The sequence below is a fragment of the Pelophylax lessonae genome, assembly GCF_965119305.1.
Source record: "Pelophylax lessonae genome assembly, chromosome: 1".
Taxonomy (NCBI): domain Eukaryota; kingdom Metazoa; phylum Chordata; class Amphibia; order Anura; family Ranidae; genus Pelophylax; species Pelophylax lessonae.
The window spans coordinates 175,987,998-176,002,427 of NC_138768.1; the positions used below are offsets into that span (position 1 = coordinate 175,987,998).

A 14,430-nucleotide genomic window follows, 5' to 3' on the forward strand; every position below is an offset into this window, starting at 1 on the left:
CTCTAGTCCCCCTCAAGGAGCTGACAAGGACACACTCACTGCTACCTCGCCATTACTTCAAAGTAGAGGTGCTTTTCCACATGTATTGAAAATGGAAAATATTTTTTAAAACCGTTGCAATAAATAGGTTACATTAATAAGAACAACAACATATCACACACTTAAATTGTTTTCCTTCTGCACATTGCCCAATTCCAGGCCTTCACCTTCCCTCTTCTGGCGAGCTGAAGATCTGTTGGGACTCTCTAGAGAGGGTCGGAAACTAATATATGCGTGTCGTCTTCCATATCTCCGCCCAGTGAGCGTCTGATATCCCCCAGAAGGTTTAGGCCAGGCAGTCTTACCAGCTTCCTGACCCATTCCTGCAATAAAACAAACAATCAAAATAAATAGCAATTCCAAACAAGTAAAAGCAACAAGAAGTTATTCAGCTAATAGTTCTATCCAGTAAGCCCCCGTTCACACTGAGGCGACCTGTCAGGCGACCTGGTCGCCTGACAGGTCACCGTAGGTCGCCCGCCATACAGAAGCTATGGACCCGTTCTAATAGGAGCGACACAAGTCGCTCCGACTTAGAAAAAGGGTCCGGAGCTTCTTTGGGGCGACCCGGAGCGACCTACATAGACTTCAATGTTATGAAGTCCGTGCCGGCCGCTCCGAGGTCGCGGGGCGAGCAGCTCGCCGCGACCTGTGAGGTCGCCCGGCGAAGTAGCGTCGCCCCAGTGTGAACGGGGGCTAAAACAGCAGATGTGCTATATTCTTCACTCAATTAACCTTAAATTGATACTAGTCTCCTTTTTTCCCCCCATTTAAAAATAACAAATATGTTATATTTACCTGCTCTGTAAAGTGTTGCACAGAGCAGCCTGGATCCTAATCAGCGTTCCTGGGCCCTCCCCTCCTGCCCCCACAGCAAGCAGCTTGCTATGGGGCACCCAAGCCGAGGCTCCGTGTGTCCAGACACAGAGCTGTGACTCAGCCCCGTCTCCACTCACTACTCATTGGCTCACTGACTGACAGCAGATGAAGCCAACTGTGCCTCACTGCTGTCTCAGCCAATCAAGAGGGAGAGTCGCAGACAGCCAAGACTCTTGTGCAAGATCGCTGGATTGAGCTGGGGCTCAGGTAAATATTATGGGGCTGGGGGGCAGCTGCTGCACACATTTTTTTTTTTTTTTCTTAGTGCATAGAATGCATTAAGATAAAAACCTTCTGACTTTAGAACCACTTTAACCACCTCCCGCCTGTGCTATAGCTGAAAGACGGCTTTAGAGTAGGCTCACATTGCCAGAAGGGCATCTATGGACGTCTTCCCATAATCACACTTACCGCATGCCCCCCTGCGGCGTGCATCAGCACAGATCTATGATGGGTGTGTACTTCGGGCACAGCTGATCACAGATTGGGGTAAAGAGCCAATCACATTGGCTCTTTACCATGTGACCAGCTGTATCCAATCACAGATGATCACAGTGTAAAACAGTATTTGCCGGTAATCGGCAGTCCTCTCCTCACACTGACAGCCGATAAACGGCAAATTCACACAGGGGACATGTACACTGATAATCAGGGCATAATCAGTGCCCCACTCAATGAAGTAGAAAAATACCTAAAATTTTGAAAATTTTATAACAAAAAAAAAAAAACTTGTGGTGATTAAATACCAAGAGAAAGCTCTGTCGCAAAAAAAACAAAATAAATACATTTTGTTTGGGTACAGTGTTGCATGCTTGAGCAATTGTCATTCAAGGTGTGCCAGCGCTGAAATCTGGAAATTGGCCTGGGCAGGAAGGGAGTGAATGTGCCCAGTAGGTAAGTGGTCCAAGCTCCAGGCAACAAATAAGCACCCCTCTCCAAAGTTAGTCATTAGAGTGCTTTCTGAAGACCTGTGCCACGTACCTTAGATAGTAGATTTCCTAAAGTATATCTAAATCCCAAACTTTTTTTGTTTAAAATGAGATAAAATAGGGAATGGCTAATGGCTAAAATCTTTCAGTGGACATTGGGGTGATTTCCCTTCCTTTTGCAGAGAGGAAATTTCTATGGATAGTACCCTTCCTAAAGGGTTGTCAAAGGAACAAATGTCTCATTTGAAAGTCTTGCCCATTTTTCGAGTTCATGCGACAGCCCAAAATTTTGGATACCCCCACCTTACTTTCAGTGTTAGTGACCGATGTCACTAAAAGAAAAATTGAGAGGATTAAATCTTAGGCAGACAATGATAAACTAAAATGTTGTTGGAGCACAACAAAGGCAGGGTCTGGGTCATGTGCAGGAGAGAATAAAGTGAGTGATCCAGGAGACCCTATTAAAGGAGAGAGGAGAAGGAGTGGCCATACCCATGTATATCCAGTAGGATAAATATCATAAAACCTGCAGGGTCTGTGTGACTCGCCTATCTCTGGTGAGCATTTAATCATTATCACATAGCTCACAAGGATCACGAGGTAAAACACCTGGATATAATATTCTCCTTGAAAATCACCAAAATGGACTAAAATGTTACTATTCTAACACCTGCACTTGATAATCACACTAATCCATTGTGGAATAAAGCCCCGTACACACGTACCGATCGTCGGCATACAAACGTTCGTCTTTTCTCCCCGGGATGTCGGTGTCTGTTGAAAAGTGCAAAGACTGAAGTGATGAAATGTAATGGTTAACTTTCCCTGTGTTTTTTCTTTTCTGAGCATGCCCAGTCTTGCAAATCTGCGGTCTGTCGGCCGAATTCTGTACTGACTGGCGAACAATGGTCCGTTCTGGTGTCGGCATACAAAAATTTTAATGCTTGCAAGAAAGACTCTTGTCGGCAGAATGTGCGCTGACAGCTGTCGGAGGCACCATACTAACAAGCGTACAATCGGCAGATCTTTCGTCCGCCGACGTTCGGTACGTGTGTACGGGCCTTTACTCACTGAATATGTCACCTACATGCATTGTATTTCACTAGGTGCGGCACTGATAGATACGAATATCACTAGTGTATACCAATTCACATCTGTTTGATTAAGTCCATCACTTCAGCACTTTAATTATATAGGCACTTTGGACCTGGTACCGCACACGTATCATTTTTTTTTTTTTTATCATATATATTGTTTATTGTACTGAATAGTTTTTGCTTCATCTACCACTTCAGCACATAAATCTCTATTAAATCAGGCATATTTTCTGGGTGTACCTATGCCTGGTTTAAGCACTCTACACAAAACAGTATTTCTGAGCACTGTAAAAAAATGTATATATTAGTTTCTCTTTATATTGATCAAGTATTGTTTATACACTGTTGGAATGTTTACTATTTTGATTTGAGACACTGTATGCATCAGCGCCCTTTCATCTCTTTATTTTTATTTGTTTAAATTGTGCACACACATTTAAAAAGAGGCAGCAGATCTGTTTTCCTTAAGGCTCGGTTCACACTTCTGAGATGCGGGAACGCTGCGAATATGCAGCGTGTTCCCGCATCGCATCCACACATCTGGCAGTTCACACTGCCATATGCGATACGCAAGGGGGGTCAATTAAAAGTTAACAACACCCCCAGTTGTGATCGCATATCGCAGTGCAATCTGTAAGTACGCACAGAATCCGATTAGACAAGTGTGAACCATTGTGCGATCCGATTCTACTGCGGCTCAAAAAAAGCCTCATGTGCGTGTTTGGTGCGGATACAGTGCGAATTCAGCCATACAAAGTGTATGGCTGAACTCGCATCCGTACATCAGATCGCATGTAATTAGGAGCAGTGCGCTCCGAATTACATGCGATCTCCGCAAACGCGGAAGTGTGAACCAGCACTAAGTGTCAACATAAACTAGGCGACTTCACACACCCCCCCCCCTTTATTCAATATGTGTCCTTGATATCTATGGGAGGCCAAGAAATCCTCCTGATGCAAAGACCAATAACCGTGCAGATGGATTCCATTCGAAACCTCTGTACTCGCGCAAAACAGTTCAGAGCCTTGAGATCCAGGATGGGACGCACCTTGCCTTCTTTTCTGGGCACAGTGAACAGACTGGAATAAAATTCTTGAAAACGTTCCGGAGCTGGAACTGGCACAATCACTCCTTGCAAAAGCAAGTAGTTTACCGCCCTGCTCAGGTCCCTTTGCCTGGCCGGGGACGTGAAGATTGGACAGGAAGAACTGGTCCCAAGGACGAGACTGGAATTCGATTTTGTATCTGGAACGGATCAATTCGTGAACCCATTTGTCCTGAATCAAGGAAGTCCAGGTTTCCTGAAAGCATCAAAGACGCCCCCCCCGCCCACCCCAGAATCGGGTGAGGCCGCCCCTTCAATGCAGGCGAAGACTTGTCTGCAGGTTCGAATTTGCCGATCTTGGACTTAGCGGACAATGGCTTTCTGGGCCCTCCAGAAGATCTAAACGGCTTACCTTTTTCTTGAGACCCAGGGGCACGAAAAAAAAAAGTTGGTGAGGAGTAAAGGAAGGCCCCCGCATAGAGCGTGGCGCCTTACCTTTAGACCAGTGTTTCTCAACTCCTGTCCTCAGGGCACACTAAACAGGCCAGGTTTGCAAGAAAACTGAAATACATCACAGGTGATATAATTTGCTGCTAAGTGATTGCAGTATTCTAGTCTGCATCTCCCCAAGGTAATAGTTAAAATCTGGCCTGTTAGTGTGCCCCAACTCGAGGAACGGAGTTGAGAAACACTGCTTTAGACGATTGGGGCAGATTAGTGCTCTTAACCCCCGTGATACCCTTGATGAACTCGTCAAGGGAGGCTCCAAATAGCTTATCCCCTGTAAAAGGGAGATCAGCAACAGCTTTCTTAGAGGCCTGGTCAGCCGACCAGCATTTCAGTCAAATCATGCGCCTAATAGCAACCCCCACTGCTGACATCCTGGCCACCAATAAGGCCAAGTTCAGGGACGTATCACACATGAACACCAGGGCCTGGACCAACTGGTCCAACAGCTCCAGAACCGCGGGGGGAAGCTGCGTAGTTTCCAAGTTACTCTTCAGTAAGCTCACCCATTCAGCAGCAGTCTGCTTTACAAGAACGTTCACAAAGTTAGCCTTTAAAATGTGACCCGTTACCACATGGACATGACGGGATAAGGATTCCACCCGTCTATCCACAGGATCTGGAAAGGTTGGAAACTCTTCCACCGGCACTAGTCGCTTTATTCAAGCTGGCTACCAAGGAATCCACTTTCGGTGGGACAGCCCACATGTTGGCCACCGCCTCTGCAAAGGGATAGCGGCGAGTAAAGCGCTTAGGTACCACAAACAGGCGCTTGATTTGTCGCCATTGTTCATCCACAATAGAGTGAAACAAGCCAGGACAAGGGAATGCTTTTCCCGATTTTCGATATTTGCGGGAGCCAAAAGAAACCTGCGTACCTGACGCTGTGGGTTCATCAGCCATTTTAAGAGTTTCCCTTACAGAAACTGTCAAATTTTCCACCAAAGTGCGTTCCCGTGCGACAGCTGAGGAGGACAGGTCCTGTTCACCGTCAGAATGCGAAGACATCGACCCCTCAGGGTGGTCTGCGTCGAGCATGTCTGTGACAGAATCCGAAGATCCTGAAGATGGAGGTGAGGGTAGGGGGCGTTTGCGGCTAGCAGCACCAGAATAAACAGACTCACCTTTGGACATCAGGCTTTGCAGAAAAACTGCAATCTCCACCTGCAACTGTGAGCCAGAGGGTCCTGCAGCCATTTCCAGGGGGTCTGCAGGATAAATTTTATCCTAGAATTCCATTTGCAGAAGAAAACGTTTTTTTTTGGCAATGTCCCTTTAAGACCGCGAAAAACACGGTCCCCCCGATATAGCTGCGGAATCCAAAAAACCCTGATCAAATATATTAATATAGCAGAGCAGGGGAGAAGCCTACAGGAGACCCCCAGAACGTTACCAGAGCTCAGATAAAATGTGCAGTCTCGATCAGAGCAAAAATTAAAGTGACACAGAAGATCAGAGCCAAAATGAAATTGACACAGAAAGTGCAGGAAAAGTTACAGTTTTCAATGGGAAATCCTAGAAAACGGCTGCCCATACACCCTAATGGGAACACAGAGGTTATGAACTACGGCAAAATGGCATTTTTTTTTTTTTTTTTTTTTAACGCCCTCCACGGTGAAAACATACTAGGGGAGGGAGAAACAAGGGGTACCCAGATTGTCCTCTGGGATGACAGGGAACCCCTAAGGTCCGACTATTCCAAGGGTGTTGGGAGGACAGCTTACTCACAGATCACCTCTCATCCGGGATAGGGGTGTTGTTAGCCAAAAGGAAGCTGTAACTCATGGCGTTATAAGTCATTTGCGTCCGGGCAAAGCAAACCACTCGCAGGCTTGTCCACATCCATCGGGGCACTGTCGTGGCGAGGTCTAGTTCTGGGCTATAACTTGCTCATGCTCACAAGCCAGGCTGGGAGACCTTAAGGATCTAGATTATCCAGTGCAAATACCAGCCGGCTGTTGCTTGTAGTTCCTCTGGATCTTGGCCCTCTGGAACTAACTTGTTAAAAAAACAAACAAAAAAAAAACAAATTCTCCCTGATACGGCTATGACCGAAGTCCCAGCAGGGAGCTAGGTCCTATCATAGTTACATAGTAGGTGAGGTTGAATAAAGACAATAGTCCATCCAGTTCAACCTGTGTAGGTGTGTGTGGCTGTAATCCTCTCACATACCCCTGAATGTTCTGATCCTTGAGATGCAAGTCTAAGAGTCTTTTGAAAGCCACCATACTACCCGCTGAAACCACCTCTTGTGGTAGAGAATTCCACAATCTTGTTGCCCTAACAGTAAAGAACCCTCCTCGTTGCCTGAGGTTAAAACGCTTCTCCTCTAATCGCATTGTATGCCCTCGAGTCCTCATGCAATCCCTTCGAGTGAACAGCTTTTTTTTCTCTAAGCTGGGATCCCCATTAAGATATTTATAAATTGCTATCATGTCCCCCCTCAGACGTCTCTTCTCCAGGGAGAATAAATCAAGCGATTGTAGACGCTCTTCATAGTCAAGGTCCTCCAATCCCCTAATTAGTTTAGTTGCCCTTCTCTGGACTCTCTCCAGCTCCAACACATCCCTCCTGAGGACTGGCGACCAGAACTGGACACAATACTCCAGATGCGGTCGGACCAGAGTTTTATAAAGTGGAAGGATTATAGTTTTATCTCTAGAATACATCCCTTTCTTTATGCATGCTAATGTTCTGCTGGCTTTGGCAGCTGCCGCTTGACATTGCATGCTGTTGCCTAATCTATCATCAACCAAGACTCCCAGATCTTTCTCCATTTTTGATTCCCCCAAGGGTTCCCCTCCTAACGTGTATTGTGTTTTTATGTTTTTAGTCCCCAAGTGCAAAACCTTACACTTCTCCACGTTAAACCTCATTTGCCATGTCGTTGCCCACTCTCCCTGAGACTAGGCAGAATAAACTGTTTGAGTATAGCAGAGGCTGGAGGGATTATGTCTGCAGGGACAGCCCACATAGGTGTGGACAATTTTTTTTTTCCGCCTAGTGACTATCCCTAGAAGGAGGAGCATAACCCTATGGGTCTGATTAAGGAGAGCTGCATCTGTCGATAGAACGATAAAGAAAACCTTCTGACTTTACAACCCGTTTAAGTTTAGCTAAATATAAAAAAAAAAAAACCCCACACACACAAAAATCAGCACAAAGGACATACAAGTTAGTATTTTCTAATTTTGATTATTAATATATTTACTTTGATTTTTTTCTCTTTTTCAGTTTATTTTTTTTTTTTAATTAATTTTTATTTTTGTACATATGACCCTTATGTTTGATTAAAGAGTTATATGGTGTATTTTTTTTGTATGGATTTTATTTAAATGGGGTAACATTGTGCATATGGTTATCTGTATTTTTAGAATTATTTAGTATATGATTGTTATGGGGGGGGGGGGTTGCTGCTGAGTTGCTGTTTGTGTGAGATCTCTGATAGCTTTCCTAAATTTGCATTTGTACCCACACTATTGAATTTTTCATATGTTGAGAGGCTGCGATGGTCTGAATCCTATGTCCGGGGACACTCAGTGATCACGCCCATGTAGCGGGGATCTTGTTATAATGAAGCCGGTCCGTCCCCTAATGAGAAAGTTGTGACGTCTAGGACAAATGACGCAACGCGTATAGGGGGCGGAGACCTTGGACGAGCGGCGACCCGGCAGCTGACTCCCGCATTGTTTATACGAGACAAGTGCATTAGCCCACACAGCTTTGTAGTGCAACCCCATGTGAGTCATATCCATTTATAATAAAGGAGTTTAATAGCAGAGAGCATTAGATTGTCCCTCCTTTTCATGTCTGAGCGTAAGGTAAGAGGCCACCCTTGGGTGTTGGTGGTGGAGGCACAAGCACTTTCCTTTAAACGCTTGTCAAGCACTAATCCCAGCATTATTTTCAGAGTGATTTCATTTTTTGAATGGACTGAGACACTGATTATTTTATTGTACTTTATTAGAATTATTTTCTATATGAAATGTTTTGCACATTGTCACTTTAATTCTATTGTTGGCACTTTGATGAGTGTATATAATAATTTTTGCACTTTATAATTTGCATTATCTCATCGCACATTGTCACCTTGATTATTGTCACTAGCACTTTATTTTTGCCTATATTTGCACATTATTTAGCGCTGTACCTTTTTTATATGCAGTTTTTGTCAACCTTTAAGTGAGAAGTGTTTCCGGTATAGCAGCCTTTCTACTATTATATTGATTAGTTGCGCTGATTTATTTCTATTTGCACATACAAGTTAGTATGTGTCCCATGTGTGGATTCTTCTCCTTTCAGTATCTCCCCACCCCACCACAGCCACCTTCATCTTCTAGTGTGGTGGAGCCCAATACAGCTAAGGGGCAATTAGGAGATCTCAAGAGAGCTCGACTATGCCCACCTTTCCGGCCAGATCTGCCATTCACAGAGGCCGTAATACAGCTTCTATGAATGCCACAGGATCTCTGAATGGAGGGAGTAGAGCTAGCAATCATCTTCCTGTCCCCCATTTAGAGGTCATGTGTCATTCATAGAAGCTGTAGTACAGATCTTTAGAGCTACTGACAGGCCCTTAGCTGTATTAATTCCCATAGCACTGGAAAATGATGGTGGCGGGGGCTGTGTATAACAGATTTCTACTAAAAAGAGAAGAATCAACAAAAGGGACAGATCATACTAACTGCAAGCTATGTCCCCAGTGCTGATTTTTGGGTTTTTATTTTTAGCTAAACTTGGGCTTTAGCCACATTCAATGAGGTTTTGAAATTGTGTGACTTCATCTAAAATTGCAAGATTTCAAAGCCGCAAGTCAATGTGAATTCAGGTGTTTTGTAACTGTATCCCTGTTGGGGGGGTGGGCGTTTCCCCTAGTGTCCCAAAACAGGTCAAAGTGAAGAGAACTCTTCCCGACTTTCTAATCTGCCTAAAAGCCATCAAAGCTTCCAAATAAGAACACAGTTGACTTTGGTATACTGGAGCCCTTGGGACTGGAAAGGGGAGGGAAAAAAAAAAAAAAGGGGGGGGGGGGGAGAAGCCACCTAACTACCCCAATAAAAAATACCTCCTTTCTGGATCACAGTTATGTTATGGAGTCCCTTGGTGTTAGTGGTTACCCACCTGAGGCTCCACTGGCCTCATGCCATAGTGACTGCCAAGTGAACTTGAATTAGACACCATTAGGTGGGAAAGCAATTTGCCACTGCTCACTAACCAGAGTACCCCCAAGGAACCATGTTAGAAAAATGTTGTGCTACTCCATGAAAGAAGACAAAAAAGGTCAAAAACTAAGCTAGATTAAAAATAGAAACCATTTTTTCTCAAATGACACGCTGAATTTGGCTGCTAGAGGTTATAGATCAAGGGTCTTCAAACTATGGCCCTCCAGTTGTTCAGGAACTACAATTCCCATCATGCTTTGTCATGTCTGTGAATGTCAGAGTTTTACAATGCCTCATGGGATGTGTAGTTCCGCAACAGCTGGAGGGCCGTAGTTTGAGGATCCCCGTTATAGATCGTTTCACTTTAGTATTTGTTTTCATAACGCAGCCCCATAGTATTTTAAATGTGCTTTGATGAGAACTCTGGGAAGATATGAACTGAGTTGAAATGTACAAACATCTAAACACTATAATGTATGCAATGAATGAACTAGCAGTCAAAAAGCAGTATTCACTAAATAATAGCCTAGAAAAAGCTGCTTCTGTCTGCACATTCCAATGAAGAAGCAAACGAGACAGGCCGCTATAATATGCCCGGGTATTTGTAGATCTGTGAACAAAACATTCTTGTTAGAAGGCCAAATCATGAAGGATAGTCAAAATGTGTGACAACATAGTTTACCATCGGCTGTCAGCTAAAGAATGAAGGCAAAAAGGAAAAAATATTGTGTTGAACTGTATTCAACCACATAAAATGCTTAAAGATATTAGGAAAAATATGCAAATTTGAAAAGTAAAACAAAAAAATAGCTGCAAATATAATCAAGGGATATCACTTTAAATCTAAAAATGTAAACTCAAAGTTTTTAGCTATATTGTACACACACACACACACGATGGTAAAAAGAAATGGTTTATGAATTTATTTTTCAGAATGTTTCTATACAGTTTAGGCCCCTTTCACACTTGTGCGATTTTACCACGATATTGACTGGGCTTGAAGCAATGCCTATGTCTTTGGACCTCAAAATGCATTAAAATCAGGCCAAAGTAGTGCGGGGACTACTTTTAAGTTGCGCATATATGAATGGGTATTATTGGTAAACATGGCGAACGACATGTCATGCAACTCTGATGTCCAAAGTTGCACAAGTGTGAGAGGGGCCTAAGTGTAAAACGAATACAAGCCACAAAAGGTTTGGCTGCATTCACAGCTGAGCAGAGCGACTTTCTGAAATTTTAATTTGAGCGTTTTACAGCTTCAGGCATTTTTGTTTAGCAACAGAAAGCATTAGAGGGAGGAGAGGTGGATGGGATTAGGGGTGGAAAGCTGCTGTTTAAGCAGAAAACAGAAACGCACATGAAAACGCTCATGTTGCACATTTTCAGGTGTTCCCATTGAATTCTAAGGGGCCCATCCTGCCTCCAAACTGCCAAAAAGAAGCTCATGTACTTTTTTGGAGCGGCAGGCAGTTTTGCGTCAGACGGCAGAAAACTCGGATGTGAACAAGGGCCATTAGAATTAATGGAATTTGCCTTGTTGAGCGTTTCAGAGCTACAAGCTTCAGCCTCGGTTCACACTAGAAGCGGTACGAATTCACATTGAATTTGCTGCGGATTATGCAATACAATCAAAATTGAAACCCGCTCATGCAAACTGATTGCGGAGTGTACGTTAACGACACCCCGAAATCGATTTGCAAAATGCAGTGCGATTTGCAGAATCCGATTGCTTAGATGTAAACAAGGGGTCCTGCCCCAGTTTGGTGCAAGAGCAGTACAATTTGAGCCATAGAAATCCATGGCTCAAATCACACCCCAGAGACACTGCATGTAATCTGCACAGGAATGTGCTGCGATTCCTGTGAGAATTACATGCAGTGTACCGCATTGCATCAGTGTGAACCCAGGCTTAGGCAGAAAATCACTCAAGTGTGAATGGGGCCCTAGGCTGCATTCACACATGGCCATTTGCGATTGCGGGCAGATTTTGCCTGTTAACCCTAAAACGCTGTGCAAAAATGATAAAAATCGCACAAAGCATGTTCAGGTGCAATTCATTTTTATTGGCACCTAAAGGCGAGTGCCATTTTGGCACGATTAATCTGACTAATTGCAGCAAAATCACAACACACAAGAGCTTCTTTTGGGCGACAGCTTCGCGCATTGCAGTTTATCGCGACAATCACGGCAGAATCGCACCCGCATTTACATACGATTGAGAAAGAAAGGCACCTGAACAAGCGTTGTGCGATTTGCCATTTTTGCACAGCGGTTTAGAATCGGGGTGATTCTGCCCCCAACTGCAAATGCCTGGGTGTAAATGGCAGAGGTGGGGGACTTGAGTCACATGACTTGACTTGAGTCAGACTTAAGTAACCAGTTTGAGGACTTGAGACTTGCTAGACTAAAATTAATAAAAGACTCGACTTGACTTTGACTTGGTATTCATGACTTGAGACCTATAACTCGAAATTACTACTTTAGTTATTAAATATTTGCATTTTCTCAAGATGTGTTAAAGCAAAATTAATGTGCCAGTTAGGTTTCTGACACCACAGTCACTTAAAACACCTCAGTGTGTTCTGATTTTTAGGACACTGGCTGTTTAAAAATGGAAATACTTAACATGTTTTTAGTGACTGTGATGTTGAAACATTACCAGACGAAGGATTTTGAGCTGTTTGGGCATTCAAAGTGTTTCTTTAATATGCCAAGAAAAAAAAAAACACTAAGCAGTTTTGTTAATGTTGAAAATAAAACAAACCTTTCCTGACCAATGACTTTTAACTGATTTAAAAAAAAAAAAAAAAAAAAGGTGAAAATTGGGGTAGATCAGTATTTTGACTTGATTTGTGACTCGACCAAAATAAATGACTTGCTTGACTTCTAGCAGGGACTCGGCTTGACTTGCTTGCTTTTCGCTACAGTAACTTGGGACTTGCTTGAGACTTGAAGGTTTAAGCCCCGTACACACGTACCGATCGTCGGCCGAACGATCGGCCGTCTTTTGTCCAGGGCTGTCCTGTCGGCTGAAAACTGCAAAAGACTGCACACGAATTTTGTCGGCCAACAACAGCCGACTGCAGAAGTGATGTCATGTGATGGTTAACTTTCCGTGTGTTTTTTCTTCTCTGAGCATGCCCAGTCTTGCAAATCTGCCGATTGTCGGCCGAATTCTGTACTGACTGAGGAACAATCGGCCGTTCTGGTGTTGGCCAACAAAAATTTTAATGCCTGCACGACAGATTCTGTTCGGTCGAAAATGCGCTGTCGGAAGCATCATACTAACAAGCCTACAATCGGCCGATCGATCGTCAGACGAATATTTACGGCCGACAATCGGTACGTGTGTACGGACGGGGCTTAAGACTTGAGACTTGCACATGTGTGACTTACGCCCACGTCTGGTAAATGGAACCCAACAGTAGATTACTTTTACTTTGTGGGTCACAACAGACAGGCAGGAAAGACGATGAGGGATCTGCTAACTATACAGGAGTCACCCCATGGAACCCGCCTCAATCATTAAACCCAGTCTGAAACATTGCTAAACTCTAGGCAAACCGCTCAAAGTAGTATGGGCTTTTTTTTTCCCCTCTTTTCTCCCCAATCATACTAGGCGGATGCAGCATCTGTCCGTCACCTCTAACACTGAGAGCCACGCGATCAAACACCGCCGATCGCTTGGTTCTGACAGCTCCCGCAGCAGAGAGCTACTGTGAAAAATATTGTTATTTTTGCAAAATTGACGCTTTATAGCGCATGATCAAAAAAAAAAAAAAAAATTGCACAGGTGATCAAATACCACCAAAAGAAAGCTCTGTTTGTGGGATAAAAAAAGGACGCCAAATTAGTTTAGGTACAGTGTCGCACGACCGCGCAATTGTCCGTTAAAGTCACGCAGTGCCGAATCGCAAAATAGGCCCTGGTCAGGAAGGGGGTAAAAACTTCCGGGGCTTAAGTGGTTAACACCCAGTCAGTGGCTCTAACAGAACAGTGATAATCGGTCTAAGACCACATGTCCAATGTGACCCCCAAACACTTATTACCAATTTAGGTAGGTTTTTAGCATCTCGCTGGCTGTTATGCTGATCTACCAGCTTTAATAATTTCTATGTCTCGGGCATAAAAGGAAATCTGAAAAGTCAGCCATAGGTGCTTAGCTGTATGCGTTTTCTGGGCCAGTGACTTAATGGGTTAAAGAAAAGCAAAAATAGCTTGATTCCTCCATCAACAAGGCAAGTCACAGTCAAGCTATAGCTGCAGCAGTGATGGTACTAAAAAAAAACACCCCTTAAAAGCGGATTGTACTGAATTTGTCCAAAAGATCGACTTTAGAACAACCAGCCTGCCCATGAATAAACACAATTTGGCGGGTTCCCGCTTTAGGGGCATTATGTACTGGATGGGCATATTGGGTACGCATAAAATGAGGAATTTTAAAATGTAAATATATTTTTAAAAATATAAATCTCATTGAGATGTTGCTGTAAAGAACAGAACGATAAGGACCACTACCATGCATGATGCGGGTGTTCTATTAGTCTCACCCAATTACCTGGTCAAAGAGGATAGAATTCTGAGGGGTACACAGGGCTATGGAATATTTAGCGCACACAGTGCTGTGCCAACGTTTCAGGCAGGTTTGAAGAAATGCTGCAAAGTAAGAATGATTTAACAATTGATATTTTTATCAATTGATAAAAAGCAAAAAGTTAGTGAACAGAAGAAAAATCTAAATCTAATATTTCAGGAGACTACCCTTTGG

The 14,430-nt window shown here is 43.7% G+C and overlaps 1 protein-coding gene across 1 annotated transcript in view; it reads right to left on the minus strand.

The window, feature by feature from the left end:
- PJA2 (praja ring finger ubiquitin ligase 2) overlaps positions 1–14,430 on the minus strand; it is a 94,798-nt gene that overhangs the window by 62,556 nt on the left and 17,812 nt on the right. Inside the window, exon 2 of the mRNA XM_082243445.1 lies at positions 162–362. Coding sequence (XP_082099571.1) covers positions 162–360 — 199 coding nt within the window. The 5' untranslated portion in view covers positions 361–362. The remainder of the gene's footprint in view (positions 1–161; positions 363–14,430) is intronic.